Source organism: Lissotriton helveticus, chromosome 2_1, assembly GCF_964261635.1.
Source record: "Lissotriton helveticus chromosome 2_1, aLisHel1.1, whole genome shotgun sequence".
Classification (NCBI taxonomy): domain Eukaryota; kingdom Metazoa; phylum Chordata; class Amphibia; order Caudata; family Salamandridae; genus Lissotriton; species Lissotriton helveticus.
The window spans coordinates 1,158,744,142-1,158,763,592 of record NC_136059.1 but is presented as its reverse complement, the minus strand read 5'-3'; the positions used below and the strand labels follow the sequence as shown (position 1 = coordinate 1,158,763,592).

Genomic DNA, 19,451 nt, shown 5'->3' with positions numbered 1-19,451 from the left:
GTTTGTCGGTTTACTGTATTCATGAATGAAGAAGATGAGGTGTGCAAGCCAGAAGCTGCATTTACCCCTGAGCCCCATTCACACCACTGCCTTTAAAAGCATTGCATTGATATTCTGCAGCCTTTGGGAGTGCTATTGCAATAAGCAGTGTTTGGCTCCTGTGGGGGCTGCCAGCTGACCCTATCACCAATGCTACTGCACGGTGACAGAACATACAGGCCAGGGAGAGCAGCACAAGACCACAAAGTTTTGTTAGTACCTACAGTACAAGGACAACAGAATGTAAACTGTTAGACCTATAGAAAGGCACCAAGGGTAGAGAGAGAGAGAGGACCTGGATGTGTCAAAATACTTACAGCCAGATGAATACTCCTGGGAAGGAGCTAGAGATACAAGGCCTGCTTCTCAAAGACTTTACTGTGACATACTCTTGAAGTACTTCCAAATTCCAGGATTAACCAGGGAGAAAGCCAGTACTACAAGAGTGGTAGTACTTATTCGCACACAAATCTTTGTGAATAAATTATATTTTCACTGTATGTGGAGGCAAATTGTTGGGACAACACATTGTCAGTCTTGCTGCGTTGAAGATGCAATCCTGAACCCCTGATTCTTTGAGGATGAGTTAAAAGCCTTTTCATGTAGACATGACCTGACTTGAAATTAGTCAAAGAGCCGACACTTAAGAAAAAGGAGCTAATGATTGAACATACATTGAAAATATATTGGACTATTTGAGGAATATGGCCTATACATATCAACTAAAGATTAATAGACCTAAAAAAAATCTATTTAATTGAAAGAGCCTGTGGAAGAGAGCCTGCCTCACCAGATGTGCCACAAGGATTTACTAGCCAAAACTCAGGAAGACTAACCATGCCACACCTTCAGGGTTGGTGTCCAAAAAACTCTGGGCTTTGGGAAAACCTGAATGATGTTCTTGGCAGTAGATGGTGGAGACGAAAGGAAGAGAGAAGACATGAGTGGAGGTGAAGAAGAGCTGCAAGAGAAAGGATCAGAAAACAAGAGGAATTTGAGAGTGAAGAAATAGGACTAGTAGACTGAAAGCCAGAGGAGAGAGAAAAACACAAGCAGAAGAGAGGAATTTGAGAGTGGAGGATGAGCAACCCATGAAGGGCAACAGCAAAGAAATATGAGCACAGGAGATGAGTTTGAGAATGGACAAGAAGGAGTAATAACATGTGGTGGCCTAGCCCTAAAGTGTCTCACTTCCTTCTTGGATGCCCCCATTCTCTTCCACGGCCATGAGTTAATGGTTGGTGTGCCTCAGGGCTCGGCACTCAGCCCTACCTTATTTAATGTGCATCTCACATCTCTAGCTGTGTTAGGTGAGAGCTTAGGGGCTAAGGTAATCTCATATGCTAACGATACCCAGCTTATTTTCTACTGTGGCAAGGGAGAAGAGCTCATTGGTGGAGTCATTAAGAAATGCCTCTCTGATGTGTTTTATAGGTTGCTCATCAAACAATTAAAATGAAATTCTGACAACACAGATATAGTGTTTTTTTGGCCCAGGTCAGGTCGCCCCCCAGCCGCACGGCTCCCCCTGTGCGCCAGTGACTCCTGCCTCCTGCTGCCGCTGCCTCAGAGATCGCCGCCGGTGTGCTCCCGTGGTCCTGTGTGCCCCCGTGGCCTGGTGACTGCTTTGTGCCTTTTCTCATCTGTCATTGTATTGTATTTTATTTTATTTGTATTGTATTATAGACAGCTGTTTCTGTAGGTGCCCTTAGCGCCCCTTGCCCTCTGTAGCCCCCGCTCCCTGCTTCCAGACGCTGCTCCTCTGCGGCCCGCCCCCTCTGCCTTCTGTGTCCCGTCCCCATCCCCCGACGCCCATTGGCCGCCCAGCTCCCGCCTCCCAGCTGCTCCTCCCTCCCACTTGGCCTCTTATGGAGGATGCCACGCGGCAGTGAGTGTGACCCTTGACCCTGCTTGCAGGTCAGGTTGCCCCCCAAGCCGCACGGCTCCCCCTGTGCACCAGTGACTCCTACCCCCTGCTGCCGCTGCCGAGAGATCGCCGCCGGTGTCGTCCTGTGTGCCCCCGTGGCCTGGTGACTGCTTTGTGCCTTTTCTCGTCTGTCATTGTATTGTATTTTATTTTATTTGTAATGTATTATAGACAGCTGTTTCTGTAGGTGCCCTTAGCGCCCCTTGCCCTCTGTAGCCCCCGCTCCCCGCTTCCCGCCACTGCTCCCCTGCGGCCCTGCCCCCCCTGCCTTCTGTTTCCCGTCCCGTCCCCCAACGCCCATTGGCCGCCCCGCTCCCGCCTCCCAGCTGCTCCTCCCTCCCACTTCGCCTCTTATGGAGGACGCCGCGTGGAAGCGCAGAGGACGCGCGCAGCGCCGAAGGCGCGCCAAAGGCAAGCCCGTCTACGCCCATCCGCGCCTGGACCACGCCCAGCACCAGAACCCCTGGACCCCGCGCCCCCGCAACGCCAGACTACGATACAGCGCCAACACCCTCCTCGCTCTCAACACCGGCCGGGACCGCCGCTGCTTCCAGGCCGCCCCGAAACGCACCTACGGACCCTTCTCCTGTCCTACCTGCAACTTCTCCTGTGACAGAACCACCAAGCCTCCAAGGACCGTACCCAACCACCTCCGCTGCATACTCCTTAACACCCGCTTCGCACGCAAACACGCCATCGAGCTTTGGGACCTACTCGACACAACGACCTCAGACGTAGCATTCCTGACCGAGACCTGGTGGAACTAATCCTCGGCTCCGGACATCGCCATAGCCATCCCGGACGGCTACAAGATCACCCGCAGGGATCGTGCAAACAGAATCGGAGGAGGAATAGCCATCGTCCACAAGGCCACACTCCAGGTCCACACCCTCGCAGACGACTCTCTAAACTCCGCCGAACACCTCCACTTCCGGATCCACACCGACCCCAACACCACTCTCAGAGGAACACTCGTCTACAGACCTCCCGGACCCCGGGCCCTGTTCAGCGACTCCATCGCCGACCTCACCAGCACCCACACACTCACCTCCAAGGACTACATCCTCCTCGGGGACCTGAACTACCACCTTAAAAACAACAACGACACCAACTCCGCCACCCTGATCGACAACCTCGCCAACCTCGGCCTCCGACAACTCGTCACCGAACCCACCCACGCCGCCGGCCACACGCTCGACCCCATCTTCCCCACAAGCACCCACGTCGCCTTGAACCACACCAACGAACTCCACTGGACCGACCACCACTGCATCCACTTCACATTCAAGAAGGCAACCACACACCACCACACTCAACAGCTACCTCGCCGCTGCTGGGGCAAAATCACAGAGAACCAACTGACCTCCGCCCTCGCACTGGACCCTCCAACCGACCCCACTGACACTGACACCGCCGCCCGAATCCTCAGACAGTGGATCGAAGACTGCGCTAACACTCTCGCCCCGCTAAAGAAGCCCTCCATCAACAACTCCAGCAAGAAAGCTGCCTGGTTCACCGAAGAACTCCAGACCTCCAAACCCACATGCCGGATGCTAGAGAAAAATGGTTCCAAGACCGCACGTCAGACAACTACGCTGCCCACAAGGACACCATTCGCAGACACCACCAACTCATCAGAACAACCAAGAGATCTCCTTTAAAGCCCGACTGGACAACAACGCACACAATTGCAAAGAGCTCTTCAGTATTGTCAAGGAACTCTCCAACCCCAGCGCCAACACCAACGACATCCCGCCCTCGCAAGAACTGTGCGACTCTCTGGCCACTTTCTTCCACCGCAAGATCATAGACATCCACAACAGCTTCAACGCACCGCCAACCCCAGCCACGACTGATCCCACCCCGAACACCACCAGCACCAACCAGCTGACATCCTGGGCCCACGTCAACGACGACAAGACATGAAAGATCATGAACTCCATCCACTCTGGATCACCCCCAGACCCCTGCCCACACCACGTGTTCAACAAAGCAGACGCCACCATCGCACCCCAACTACGAAAGGTCATCAACATCTCCTTCGACTCAGCGACATTCCCGGAAAGCTGGAAGCATGCCGAAATCAACGCCCTCCTCAAGAAGCCCAAGGCGGACTCCAACGACCTCAAGAACTTCCGCCCCATCTCCCTGCTCCCCTTCCCGGCGAAGGTCATTGAGAAAATCACCAACATACAGCTGACCCGCCACCTCGAGTACAACAACATCCTAGACCTGTCGCAGTCCGGATTCAGATGGAACCACAGCACCAAGACAACCCTCATTGCCGCCACAGATGACATCCAACGCCGACTAGACAATGGCGAAAAATCAGCCCTCCTCCTTCTGGACCTGTCAGCCGCCTTCGACACGGTATGCCACAGCACACTAAGAACACGCCTCCAAGAAGCCGGAATCCGGGAAAAAGCCCTAGACTGGACCACCTCCTTCCTCTCCGACAGAACCCAGAGGGTCCGCCTCCCACCCCACCGTTCCAAAGCTACTAACCTCATCTGCGGCAAACCCCAGGGTTCATCCCTCAGCCCGACGCTGTTCAACATCTACATGGCCCCCCTCACTCAAGTGGCCCGCCAACACGACCTGAACATCATCTCCTATGCCGACGACACCCAGCTCATCCTCTCCCTCACCAATGACCCACACACCGCCAAAACCAACCTCCATGAGGCAATGAAGGCCGTCGCCGAGTGGATGAGGAGCAGCCGTCTGAAGCTGAACTCAGACAAGACGGAAGTCCTCATCCTCGGGCCCACCCCGTCTGCCTGGGACGACTCCTGGTGGCCGACAACGCTAGGAACAGCACCGACACCCACGGACCACGCACCCAACTTGGGAGTCATCCTCGACTCCTCCGTCTCCATGGCGAAGCAGGTCAGCGCCGTCTCCTCTTCCTGCTACAACAACCTCCGCATGCTTCACAGGATCTACAAGTGGATCCCGATCGAAACCAGAAGAACGGTGACCCAAGCCCTCGTCAGCAGATGGCTGGTCTACGGCAACGCACTCTACGCGGGGATCCCGTCAAAACACCTACAGCGACTACAACGCACCCAGAACGCCTCGGCCCGTCTGATCCTCAACCTCCCCCGACACAACCACATCACCCCCACCTCAGAGATCTTCACTGGCTCACTATCAAGAAAAGGATCACCCTCAAGCTCCTCACCCACGCCCACAAAGCACTCCACAACTCCGGACCAGCCTACCTGAACAACAGACTCAACTTCTACACCCCCGCCCGCCAGCTCCGCTCCGCCAGCCTCGCCCTCGCCGATGTCCCACGAAACCAGCATACCACCTCCGGAGGCAGATCCTTCTCCTTCCTCGTTGCCAAGACCTGGAACACCCTTTCCACCCACTTGCGGCAGACCCAAGCCCTGCTCACATTCAGGAAGCTCCTCAAGACTTGGCTCTTCGGGCAGTAGCAGCAGCCTGCCCCCCCCCCCCCCCCCCTCCGCAGCGCCTTGAAACCTTCACGGGTAAGTAGTGCGACTTACAAGTTCTGTGATTGATTGATTGATTGATTGATTGATTGATTGGCCCTATATCGCCAGACTTGTGGAGGATCTTCTGGCCGAAGTATTCCCTCCTCCCTAGCCCACAACAAGGTATTGTAAAGAATTTTGGAATCAAATTTGATAGCTCTCTGTCTTCCAACCACAAATCCAGGCATTGTTGGGATCCTGCTTCAGGCTGTTACGCACTCTGAAAAAATGTCTTCCCTTACTGTCTGATGAAGCTAAGAAAACGATGATCCAAGCACTGATAACTTCCAGATTGAATACCAGAAACGCATTATACTTGGGTCTCACAGAGTATCTTCTTGGCAGACGTCAAGTAGTGCAGAATGCAGCTGTCCATATTCTCTTCAATCTACTCCGAGAACCTATGCCTCCTCACATTTGAAAGCACTTCACTGGCTTCCTATTAAAAAAAAGGGTCCTTTTAAAATCCCAGCACACTTCTGGAGCCAGCTATCTGAGAGAACGGATTTGTGGCTGTGTCCCCTCCAGAAACTTATGGTTCTCTTCTGATGGAACGGATAGAGTTCCTAAAATCTGCCAGGCCAGAATTGGCAGCAGGTCATTTTCTTATCTTGGGCCAGTCGACTTGATTAAACTCTCCCTGGAGCTACGCACCATAATTGAACTTTCCAACTTTAGGAAAAAGGATTAAATATAGCTCTTTCAACAAGCTTAATTGAATGATCGGTGTTGTGTTGGGGACCTTGATAACAGCTCCGGGACACTCTTTTGAGCAGTTGTGCACTATATAAATTTTGTATCATCATCATCAAAGGAAGACAGGAGAACATAAACCAGAGCATGTGAACTATAATTAAAGAACAGAATCATAACAATCCCTGTGGCAACCACAAAGTGACAGAGTGTCTGTCAGGAGACAAACCCTGAGTTCCAGGGTGCCAAGCCTCTCGCCTGGGGTCATGGCCTAAAGCCAGTATGGAGGAGGTGAGGGGAAAAGCACAATACCAAGCCACAGTTCACAACACTAGATATTTTCTAGGAAAACACAAACGCTGTGTCATAGGAGCACAGGGGAGCCCTAGTAAAGGGGGGCTATCCTCCTATCTTTGTATTCTTTGTTATAAAATTGACGGATTATAGATAACAGCTCTTGCTACACAATTATGCTCAGTGAGCTTGTTTATCCTGCTAATAAGAAAAAAATATCCAAGTGTTGTGTCATATCAGTGTTGGGCTCCCTGATCATTACCGCTCTCATTTCTGACAGCAAAGACCTTCCCAATAAGCACTGGTATCGCTAAATCCTATGACAAAAGGAAGGGAAAGCCTGATATGATCAAGATTTGGATGCAGTTGAATGTTTATTGAATTATAAACTATGTCTATTAACTTTTGACAATAAAAAGTTATACAGTGTATTTTTTTCCCATTACATTGTCTTGTGAGTCTTCTATTCCCTGACACAGAACTGGAGGAAGAGATCTTTAATGTTCCTGTTAATAAGGGGGCTAGTGATGATGGCTTCTCTTCTAAATTCTACCAATCTTATTGTCTGAAAACCGAGGGAATAGTGCTGAAGGTCTCATAAATCAAACTTCTAAATGCCCATATGCCAACATCATAGCTGTAAGCTGATTTAATTCTATTCAGTCATAAAAGGAACTAAATATGATTTTGTTCTTCCTATTTTCCAATATCACTTTTTATCAAATCACTTATTGCTAATATTGAACTCAGGTGACACGACAGAACAGCACAGGTTCATCCCAGGCAGAGACCCTACAGTACATAGTATACATTCCTGCACTCCATTTGACTTGACTAATTCTGAAAACCCGTTCTTGACAATTACTTTATTAGACGCTAAAAAGACATTAGACTGAGTATCAATCAATCAATCAAAAACGTTATTCGTCTGTCATGCAACCATAAAAGTACAGATTATCAATAGTACATAAAACATCCTGATTATAGCCGCAATAGTTCCCCGTATATCCTCTGCCATAAAATACAAATACAATGTAAAAAAGGATAAAACATGCTTAAAAGGAATCTTCTCGAAGTGCTTCGTGCTTCTATGACAATGCTACATACATTATTCAGAATTTATGTGAATACAAATAAAAAACAGCAACTCAATCAAAGTGCAATAAACTTATAGAACGAACAGCGGCCCGTAAAAAAAGACCTTACATTAAAAACACGTTTCATCATCATGGAGCTGTTTTAAAAGAGTAGTGATTGAGTGCAATGTGTCAGATTTCTAGTCTTAATAAATTGAATTAATAAAATGTTTGCACATTTTGGTTAAAAAACCCTAAAAAGTAAAGTGTAGCATAGACTGTTTTATTACAAGGACATAAAGGTGATTCTAAATTGTTCTAAAAGCCTAGTGGCAAACATAATACATATTTTATTGTGTCTACCAAAAGCGAAAACCTCTCCCACTTGGAATGTATGATTTTAATGGTTCTGTCTTTCACCTTTTGGACTGAGTAAATTGTGGTTTCCTTTGAGTCATTTTGGAAAGGTTTTAGCTCTTTCTCTGTATCAAGTCTATTGGAGCTCTGTATGAGAATTCAATAGTGTAATTTGTGGCAAACAAGACTCTGTTGAATGTTTTGGTGGAAAATGTTACTTGGCAGGTGTTGGAAAGTTGATTATTAGTAGTGGTAAATATGCCTCTACCACTGGCAATAAGTCTATGTCTCAGAATAGGTCTCAGAAAATTATTCCCATGCTCAACCCTTGGCAGCTTGGCTGCAAGCAGACAGGCTTACCTTCATAGACAGGTATGTAAAGCATTTAAAAACAACAATTCAGTAAATAATAAAGACACAACACACTATCAAAATCATACACAAATTTATAAAAAATAGGTCATATTTTTATCCTTAAAATGACACCAAAGTGAAAAAAATACAATGAGGGAAATCAGAGAAATAAATGTTTAAAGATTTAGACTTATAGTATTGTTTATTGGAACTTTTCAGTTTACATTACATTTACATTTCAAAGTAGAACCCATCAGACAACTTGTCCCCTTTCTGTAAGCACACGTGCTTCATTTGTCTGTTTGAAAAGGTGCAGTGTTCAGGAGACAGCCATCAATCGGCGAACTCTTGTGGAAGTTCTAGGAACCTTCCTTCTTGGGTTTTGCATTTTTGGCACTGGCCACAGCAGCTCTTTTGGCCTCTACTTTGAACTTTGGCTTCAAGGCAGCATGTACCGCCTTGGCACAGATGTGAGAGTAACGGATTTAGCGAGTCCGGCCTGTCTTCAGAACGCCACTATCTTTTCTACTGGTGCTGAAGCGGAAGTATCTACTTGTGCGATGGCCGACAGGCAGGGAGTGGGACTCAGCCAAGGGTAAAAGGAGAGCATTTATAAAAATAGGTCGTATTTTATCCTTGAAATGACACCAAAATGAAAAAAAAAACAATGTAGGACACCGGAGATATGAATTTTGAAAGATTTAACCTTATATAGCATATAGAAACCTATTGCGCCTATTGCGACATATGGTCGTGCTAGACTAGGACAAAGACAAAGTTTCAGGTCGCCCACGATGGAGCTCTCCGTGGCTACCCCTCGCGGTAGGCCTCAAACAAAGTTTTTACCTTCTGACTTGGAACCTTTAATGGAGCTTTTTCTTCCGGGGTCCCTCGAAGCTCTCCACCAGTCTAGATTCGGTGAGGGTTCCCCGGCTGGCCTTTCGACCAGCTCCCAGTCAAACTATGGAAGTCAGACCTTCAGAGCTTTACAGCAGGATGAACAAGGGATTCAGGCCAGCTTGTGGTTGAAGGTGGGCGGCTTGACTCTTGCAGGTGGAGCCGGTCAAGCCTGCTACCTTCGGAGTTAGAAACTTTTACAGAGCTTTTTCTCGTGGGGTCCTTCGATGCTCTTCACCAGGCAAGACTCCGTGAATGTTCGCCAGCCTGGGTTTCAACCATCTCCCAGTCAAACTCTGAAAGTTGGAATTCCAGAGCCTTTCAGCGGGACAAACCTGGAGGGCATACCGGCTCATTGTTGAGGGTTGCCAGCTTGGCTGGCCAGGTCGAGTTGAATCACTTATGGAGCTTTTTCCTAAAGTTGCTCCAAACTTCTGAAATTTATTCCTGAAGTTCCTCTGAGGGCCCCAAAGTGTCCAAAACTTACCCCAAGAGTCTGGAATCTCCAAGATGGTCCTTGAAAGGTTGGATCACTATTCCCACAATGCGCCTGGACAACACCCTTAAAATCCACTGGATACACTTCAAGGAGGGGACTCTTGGTGTTGATGATCCAGGTGAGCTCTGCTAACATGTAGCTTGCAGTAGTCCAGTCTTTAGTCCTTTTGAAGCAAGTTAGGTCCACAGGGATGCAGTTCCAGATTGTGCACCAGGCACAGTCAGTCAGAGTGCAGGGCCTGGTTGGTGCAAATCAAAATTCCAGCATGGACCATTCTTCTTCTATGGTTTCAAGCAGCAGATATGAGAGGCTCTGCCCCCCTCAGATACTTATTCAGTGTTCTCTAGGGTCAAATAGGAGGGCACCCCTGTCCAATCAGGTGCAGGGCAACACCACAGAGCATGACCATTTCCTAAAAAGTGTAGCACAATGGTCTCCCAGAAAGCACTGTTCTCCCAAAATTCAACATGGCTGAAGTCTCAGCGGAGAGGCAAGAGCTAGCTAAACCAACCTCCAGGATGGCTCTTCTCCATAGTCTCCCTACCCCTGGCATCTACGCACCCCCAGTCACAGATCTGGGTTGAATCTATAGCTGGGTCTGAACTGAGGTGGCAAAGTGAATGATGATGGATTCAACCCGGATCTGTGACTGGGGGCGAGTGTCTTAAAAGTTTCAGTGCTCCATCCATCATCTCCTTGTGTTTGCTTTGTTTGCCCTAAGTTGGCAGGGTATGCCCAGATGTGGGTCCCTCGCTCACTTTGCCACTCGATTCAAGCTAGCCTGGCTGATAAAGGGTGTTACCCAAAAACCAGTCCCGAGATGCTTGTTTCCGGTTCAGGGAACACCTGGCTTGGCAGTTCGGGCTGGACTGTTCCCATGAGGCACAGGGTCAAGACTGATTTGCATATAGCTGGGTCTGAACTGAGGTGGCAAAGTGAGCTAAAGATTGATGATGGATTCAACCCAGATGTGTGACTGGGGGCGAGTGTCTAAAAAGTTTCAGCGCTCTGTCCATCATCTCCTTGTGTTTCCTTTGTTCGCCCTAAGTTGGCAGGCTATGCCCAGACGTGGGTCCCTTGCTCACCTTGCCACTGGATTCAGGATAGCCTGGCTGATGAAGGGTGTAACCCAGAAACCGATCCCAGGATGCTTGTTTCCGGTTAAGGGAAGACCTGGCTTGGAAGTTCGGGCTGGACTATTCCCATGAGGCACAGGGTCAAGACTGATTTGCTTATAGCAAGGTCTGAACTGAGGTGGCAAAGTGAGCTAAAGAATGATGATGGATTCATCCACATTTGTGACTTGGGGTGATTGTCTGAAAAGTTTCAGGCTCCGTCCATCATCTGCTTGTGTTTGCTTTGTTCGCTCAAAATTAATGCCACTTAACAACAGGAGTCAAACAGAAGAAATTATTTTATTTCTCCTAACTTTTGCGACTTTGCTGTACTGTTTAACACACATCCAAAGTGGGCAACGTTTTAAAGTAAGTCACAGCATAGTATTTTGTACTGAAAGGATAGCCTTCATATGCTTCATATGCTAGACTCACGCAGACACCTTTGCACCAGGACACAAATGTGTGTGCGTGGCTCTCAAAAGCCTGATTGCGTGCCGACGCCCGGGAGAGGCCTAGATAGTGCCATATCTCTGTAGAGAGGGTGCTTTCCTGTTCTCTCCCTGTCACGCAATGCAGTAACTTTGGGTGCTGGGTTCCATCACAGTTATGTAAATCTGGCCTGAATCTTTTATTTCTAGCTGGGACTTTCTGAAACCTGCTAATCTGAGATCTAGCTATATCAAACAACAAATAGGCTCTATTAACACAACTGCCAGACTACAATGAATGGGATTATTACACAATTCTGCAATGCTTACGGTGCTCAAATAGGGAAGCAGAGCAGATACATATGTTTTCCAGCTGTATACTCGGCAGGCCTACTGGGATTTGTATCTGTACTTGCTTATGCCAAATAACTAACGTTCCCATTGTGGTATAAAGCTGCAACATTTTATTTGGTTCAGTCTCTTTGTTTCTACATTATGTGAGAAGATGTTTCGCTTGATTCACAAGTGCCAAGCCTGTTCTTCCATGGGCATTTTAGAAACAAAGACCTCCAATAGAGAGAGAGCATTGGTTGAAACAATTAGTATATTTTTCCAATGTAGACCAGCAAATTCAGGGGCAACTAGACCGAGGTATTTGACAAAGGTGACATTGCTTAGCCAGATCTTCAAGATTAACAGATACTTAATGAGGTTCAGAAGCCACATGAGTAACTATTGATACATAAAGGCAAAATGTAATACCAATGTCATAAAGATAGACTATATTTGCAATGTGTTTTTCTGTACTTTTCTCTCTTTTTTTATCCTCCATTGTCTGTGTTTTTTTCTTTTTAACACCATTATTTCTTTTTTCGTTTTTTTCCCTCTTCCTCGTTTAATTTCAGATGTTATGACAGTGGTAAATCCATTTCCTTTATATTCCTTGCATTCCTGCACCTTGCACTATATATAAATTTTTTAAAAAAAACTCACAAAACGAAGACACAGCATCTCCCTTCCACCTACAGAGAGTGATGAACCATACGAGGAGCCAGTCGATATCCTACCAATACAGGAATAAGGAAAGACGGTGCCATGGGATCAGAGGCTGGTAAGATAACCTGGAATGGAAGACTCCAAATAGATGTACCATAGAAAATAACAAACAAGGGAGGAGACCTGCCTCCTCTTCTAACTAATCATTGACTCATACAACAGACAGTCTAAAGCCAGGTTTAAATGTTAACATCCAGGAAGAGATATCCATGCTTGCACAAAAGAGCAAAATATGCAGAAGAGAGCATCTTCTGCCACGAACATACCACCACGATCATGCCCTTGGCAGAAGTAGAACTATATGTAATGGGTCTTTGATTGAATTTTGAGCAAGTCAGAAGCATGCCTCATATCATAAGATGACACCTTTGAGGATTTCAGGAAAACTTGGAGCCAGAAAACAGATCAATATCCTAGCTGGGCCTAGCATCTGGTCAAGGATGACACACAGACACATCAAATAAGATATTTTTTTCTAACTTTTTATGTGCGCACAACAAGAAGCAGGTAATACAAATAATTCAGGCATTTTTTTTTCCAGCGTGCAAGTATATGGCAAGTACAACATCACAAAAATAATCAGTTAATTTATTCAAATAAACTAAATACATATTTATATTAATAGCAGCATCAACAGTGCAATTTTATATTAATAAAACAGTGACAATGAATGTGCAACATTCTATACAATAAAATCTATATAGCAGCATTACTCTTGTTCTACTAATATCCCGAGCTTGTCATACTCCCCATCTCTCACCTCAGATGACTTATTTGTATGGAGGATATTGCAATTCATTGAAGAAATAAAGAATAACCAACCATGTAGCTTTAAAACTACAGAGTGCCCTTACCCTTTTTGCATATGCCTCGTCGAATTTGTAGGTCGTGGCCAACTTGTTAAGCCACTGACCTATTGTCAGGAATGTTGCTGTTTTCCAGTTCTGCAGTACCAAGGACCTGGCCACTGCTATCGCTATACAAATAAAATATTGTTGGTGTTTTGTAAACTGGACCAGCATATTGGAAAAGTCAAATAAAACCAACATTGTTGATGGAAGAATAGCCATCGACATGCAATGACTAATAATCTTAGAAAACACATCCCAAAAATGCTGTAGACTGGTGCATGCAAAAAATATATGAACCCATCCACCCGCACCATTCCTCTTACATCTGAAACATTGATCCAGGATTAATGGGAACATTTTATGTAGTCTACGAGGCGTATATTATGCCATCCATCTAGATAGGAGATTCATTCTCTTAAAGTTTGCCGCTCTTAATACTTCATGTCCGATCACACTCAACGACTGACATTCTTTGATGTTACAACTACAGCCAGTTTCTTGCAAAACTTTAGGAAGGAACTCTTCCAAACGTTTCCTAGTAGTACTGTGGCTTAGCAGGCAATACTAATTATCTACTCCACTCATCTCGTTAACATTAATCTGGACTATTATCGTTCTTGCAGTCTCATTAATCATCATATAATTATTTTTAAGAAAACTGGTTACTAGGTTAAACCTTATCCATAAAGCTGCATTTTGACTACCAAATTGCTGTAGTATTGATTCCCATGTTTGTATGATTATAAAAATCACCTAGTTTATCAAACCCTAGATCCCTCCAGGACTGCAAGACACCTCGTGAAAGCTGTAGGCCCCAAATCACACAGTCCTGAAGTGGACTAAGAGCGTGACATCCAGGTATATTATATGCTTTAAAAAATAACTGGCTTTGTGTTACTAGTGTCATTATACCCTATATCTTATTCTCTTGGGCAGTTTTGTCGACCGCAGGAAAGCTGGTAATTTAATTGCACTTTCATTTAGTATACGATTTAGAATAAAATGATCGTACTTTGGCGATACTGCTGTTAATTGTACCATCAGATTAACCAGGAAAGCCTGATAATATGTTGGAAAATGTGGTAATGCTATCTCCCCTGCTCTATGTCTAGTCGCAGGGAGACAATTTGACCCATGATTGTTTTTTTGCCCATATAAACTCACGAATAACATTATCTAATACACTAAAATATGAGCTAGGCACTTGCAGAAGAAGGATCAAGAACAAAAATACAAACAAGGGGAGTATTGACATTTTAACTAACGAAACTCGTCCTACTAATGACAAAGGTATTAAAGTCCAGCTGCCTAATAACTTTTTAACCTTTATAAGAGTATTCCCATAATTTAAATGGAACAATTGTGTATATTCATTTGTTACATAGAAATCTAAATATCTTAGCCATTGTGGTAAAGTTTGAAGATCCGCTGGCAGCTGGGAATCCATAAAATTGAACCAAAGCGACTCCGTTTTAGACTGATTTACCTTATACCCACCTAGGCGTGTAAAAGGCTGGATTTCCTCCAGCGCTTCCTGTATATTTGCATTTTCAGTCTTAGGATATAATATTATATCATCAGCAAATAAATAGATTTTTGCCATCCCACTTATGGGAGCTAAAATCAATGAGTTTGAACGGATTTTAACACTTGGTTCAATAAAAAGAAAAAACAAGAGTGGGGATAACGGGCATCCCTGACGGTTGCCTCGCCTAATCTTAAAATCTCCCACCTCTTCCGTATTAATAATTATTTTTGCTTCGGGCTCCTTATACAATTCCTTTAGCCTCGCTATCAATTGAGATAGAAGGCAAGATTTCCCTAAAACGAAAAACAAAGCTTACCAGTCAACAAGGTTGAATGCCTTTCCCGCATCCATCATTAACATTGAAGCCTTATCCTTGTTGAGTGAAAAATATTCAATAGCCTGCGTCAAGTAATAAGTATTTGCAGTCATTGATCTTCCTGGCAAAAATCCTGTTTAAAGACATGAGCTATTTGTTGGGCATTAGGAGCAACCCTATTCGCCCAGATTTTCATAAGTAGTTTGTGGTCCGAATTTAATAAACTTATTTGAGAATAAGAGTTGTGGTCCCTTGGATCTTTATCTTTCTTAACCCCTTCCGCGCTGATGACGGAACCGCTCCGTCATCAGCCACGGTAGAGCTGCGCTGATGACGGCGCGGTTCCGTCATGGCCCGCTCGACGTGCCTGCGCGGCGCTGATTTCGCGCCTGCGCGTCGCGTTCTATTGAGCGGGTGGGGCCATGACGGAACAGCTCTGTAATGAGCACAGCTCAACCGAGGCTGGTGACGGAGCGGTTCCGTCACCAGCATGGGCGCGCCGTGCGGCCCCCTAAGCGCTGCGGCGGAATAGCCGCCGCAGCGAAGGTGTTAAGAACACTAATCACTACTGACTCCTTAAATCTTTTGGAGATATGAATCCCATCCTTAATTTGATTAAGCAGAGATATTAAAAATGGGAAAAGGTCGGCTTGAAACATTTTATATACATCTATGGGAAACTGATTCAGAAGCTCGGTATCACAAGTGTCTCACAAACGCGACCTCTGAGTAGGGGGTGGAGCTCAAGCGTGCTTAGCAGCAAGTCATGCGGGTCTCTCCCTCCACCAAATGAACAATTGTTACTTACCTGTAAACAGGTGGTTCTCCAGTATTGGTGTCTTTCATAGATTCACATGCTTGAATATTCCCCGTCGTCGAAGTGGGAGTCCAACGGTAAATAAAATAGCAATGATGCTAAATATATATATATATATATATATATATATATATATATATATATATATATATATATATATATATATATATATATATATATATATATATATATATATAAACATAATACGAGATAAAGAAAAGGAAATACAACTGAAATCCTCTAAAAACGATTCCTACATAGGAATGCATGGTAACGAGAAAAACTATTTGTAACACATTTGTGCCTTTATGTTAGTCCAAATTACAGCCAATCAGGCGCCAGCACCCTCTAGAACCTTTTCCTCAGAAGGTCAAGCCCTCAGATTTTCGTAGCACAAAGTAACCAAGAGTGTATGAGGAGAAGAGAGCCTCTGAGGGGAGGAGGGTGGGTCGCATGTGAATCTATGAAAGACACCAATACTGGACAACCACCTGTTTACAGGTAAGTAACAATGGTTCTTCTCCAGTATTAGGGGTGTCTTTCATAGATTCACATGCTTGAATAGAATAGAAAGCAGTAACCTCCGAGAACTGAGACTGCTAGGCATATATGGAATAAACCAAGACAGTAATAATAATAATAATACAGTCATGTAACACATCATAGCAATCACAGCAAAACACTAAGGAGGGGGGAATAGAGGCTCACCTTACTGAAAAAGATGGCGAAGCACTGCCTGTCCCACTGCGGTATCCGCTTCATTGATGGCATCCAAACAGTAATGTTTGGTGAAGGTGTGCCTGCTGGACCATGTCGCTGCACGGCAAATCTGATGAAGAGGCACACCATCAAACAAGGCGGTGGATGAAGACATCGCCCTCGTAGAATGAGCCCTCACTGAAGACTGCAATGGTTTGCCAGCTTGTTGGTGGCAGAAGGCAATGGCTGAAGAAAGCCACCGGGCAATTGTTGGTTTGGAAACTGGATGTCCCTTATGCAGTCGTCCGTAGACAATGAACAGTTGGTCGGACTTGCGGAAGGAGGCAGTTCTGGCAATGTAAAATTTAAGGCATCGTTTGATGTCCAAAGAATGCAAGCGCTGCTCCGCCGGAGACTTTGGGTCCCGAAAGAAAGTTTTGAGGAACACAGGCTCATTCAAATGAAAATCCGTAGGTACTTTAGGTCGGAAGGAGGGGTTAGTGCGGAGCGCCACCCCGTTAGGCTTGAACTGAAGATAAGGCGGCGACGAGATGAGGTCAAAGCCAAAAGTAGCGCAACCTTCCAGGTGAGGAATTTGATATCCGCTTTATGGATAGGTTCAAATGGTGACTTCATAAGTTGAGATAGTACAACATTGAGGTGCCAAGATGGAGGAGGGCACCGAACAGGTGGGAACTTGCGGAAAAGCCCTTTGAAGAATTGACGTATGATTCTGGACGAACAGAGGGAAGAAGAGCCATCATATCGGAAACGAGATATTGCAGCTAAGAAAACTCTCAGGGTAGCATGAGAGAGTCCTGACTGAGCGAGGCTTAAGAAGAATGGAAGAAGCTGCTCTGGAGTGGAATGGATTGTAGTGTAGTTCCTATTATCCCAATAGGCTCTGCGCATTGGAATAATATCTTCAATAGTATAGACGTAGGACAGAGGTTAACTAGGTTTTCTACTGACGATATTAGACTTAGGTTTTGTGTGCCAGCTAGCTCAGAGTTCACTAGAAACTTTCTCGAATAGCCGAGGAGGAGTTTAACCTCCCTGGATAGACAAGAAGGGATTTAGTTTCTGACAACCATAGAACATGACAACTTTGCTCTCCCTGATCAAAAGTATATCTCTAGAGTCGTGTGAAAACAAAAGACAGCTATTTTACTCAGTCAATACGTGCATACTTAGTTTCACCAGATTGAAGAGAAAAGAAGAGACGGGCGTGTTCAATAAAAGGTGTTATTTATTGATCAGTCTCTTTTCTCATAAAAGAGAAATGAATCGCTACAATTGCAATACTTAAGGTTAAGTAGAATGCATATAATAAAAGCAGGATTATAAAATAATACTGTAAAAGCATTGATATGGTTTCTTAGCCATATGATACTTTAAAATGAATAAAAGATATACATACATATATACATTGACTAATCGTACTCAACTGGTGCTTCTAACTATGCCTACCCCGGTGTACCTGACCTAAGCCTAATACGTGGGAAGGAGTAAGTAAGTAGCAGTTTAAGTTAAGTTTGTTTTGCCAAGAATCTGACTCAAGAATTCTCTGTAAGGGGTTAGTCAGTTCAGTACCTGGGATTTAGAAGGTAGGAGGGCTGGTATCTCTGTCTCAGGACTCGGTATCCCAGTTACCTTCGAGGGCAAGCTAGAAACGCTGGAGGCTGGATTTCTCGGCAGGAGAAAAGACAGCGTCTTCCTCAGCGCGTCAAAAGGGAGGGGCAGCGTCCGTGGGCTCTCGCATCAGCTGGGATCTCCAGAAAGTAGCGCTGCTCCAAGCTCATCACCACCGTGTCTTTGCTTAGGGCAGCGTCAGTATATTTATACCTGAAAGGTGCCGAGTTTGACGTAAGGATGGACATAAAACGTCAATAAGGATGTCATAAGAACTGGTCGTTCTTACATTCTTTACAGGAGTTCTCGAACGAAATCAAAACAATAGCTGCGGGGGATTTCCCAGGTCTGCTGGTGGTTTGGTTTGTTTTGAGAACTCGGTGTGCTTTCTAGGGGGCTGGAGGAATAGTGCTTGCTTAATGTGATAGCATGCGCTATGACTTAATCTGAAAACGGGTTTCTGTGCCGTTGTATGGATATTAGTGAATTATAACCGGACATGGGTCAGAAATAGGAGTATCGATACAGGTCCCTATATAAACACACTACACCCACTCCACGCATTTATATACATATTTACTAACCTAAGCAATAGTAAACATAACTAATAGTGCATGTGTATACCGAACCACCCCAAAATACATTTTTTGGCATTTAAAAATGGCATATGCGAAATACACGAAAATGAGTATAGGTACTGTATGCATTCAAGCAGTGTAATCATTCAAGAAAGGATGCATATTTTAAATCAGCATGAATGATTCACGAAAATTACACATGAAATGGCTCTTAATACAGAAAAAAAAGTGTGAGACCACTTCATCACATATAAATGCAATCATTTGTAAAGAAGCTAGAGGTTGAGGTAATTTCTCTAGAGGTCCTAAAAATAGAAGCTCCGTTCTCTAAGAATAGTTTTACTTTAAGCAGAAGATAAGTGCAAAAAGGTAAATATTTTGGATTTGGTAAAAAAGTTTTCGTTATCAGAGGAAGAAGGAAAAGGTTCTCAGTACCTTTGTTTTATAAAACTGAAGGCCAAATTCAGAGTTCAGGGAACGCTGTGTGCACGTTTGCTTAAAGTCACTCTCTCTGTTCTGGTGAAAACATCATTTCAGACAGACTCTCGAAAAAAACAGTCTACCGCTTCTGGTGAAAGTTCGACTAGGTTGGAAAATGTCGCTACCATGCAGTCATGCGCATGTTCGCTTTCAGTGATGTTTCGATCAGCATTGCTTACAGAGGGTCGTACCTGGTTGATGCTGCTCTCATCTTGTGCTTCACTACCCTTCAATCGTAGTGGTGAAGTCTCCACGAATGCCGTCATCAGGATAGGTAGCCGCTGGGGACAGCACAATGCATGAGCCTTT

The 19,451-nt window shown here is 45.2% G+C and overlaps 2 protein-coding genes across 2 annotated transcripts in view; both read right to left on the bottom strand.

Annotated features, from left to right (window-relative positions):
• The window catches only part of CD274 (CD274 molecule), a 325,034-nt gene that overhangs the window by 215,339 nt on the left and 90,244 nt on the right, over window positions 1-19,451 (bottom strand). The window lies entirely within an intron of this gene.
• On the bottom strand, window positions 8,603-8,853 carry ATP5F1E (ATP synthase F1 subunit epsilon). Its single transcript, XM_078677116.1, is given in 2 exon segments — window positions 8,603-8,730; window positions 8,733-8,853. Coding segments are annotated over 2 exon segments (249 nt in total).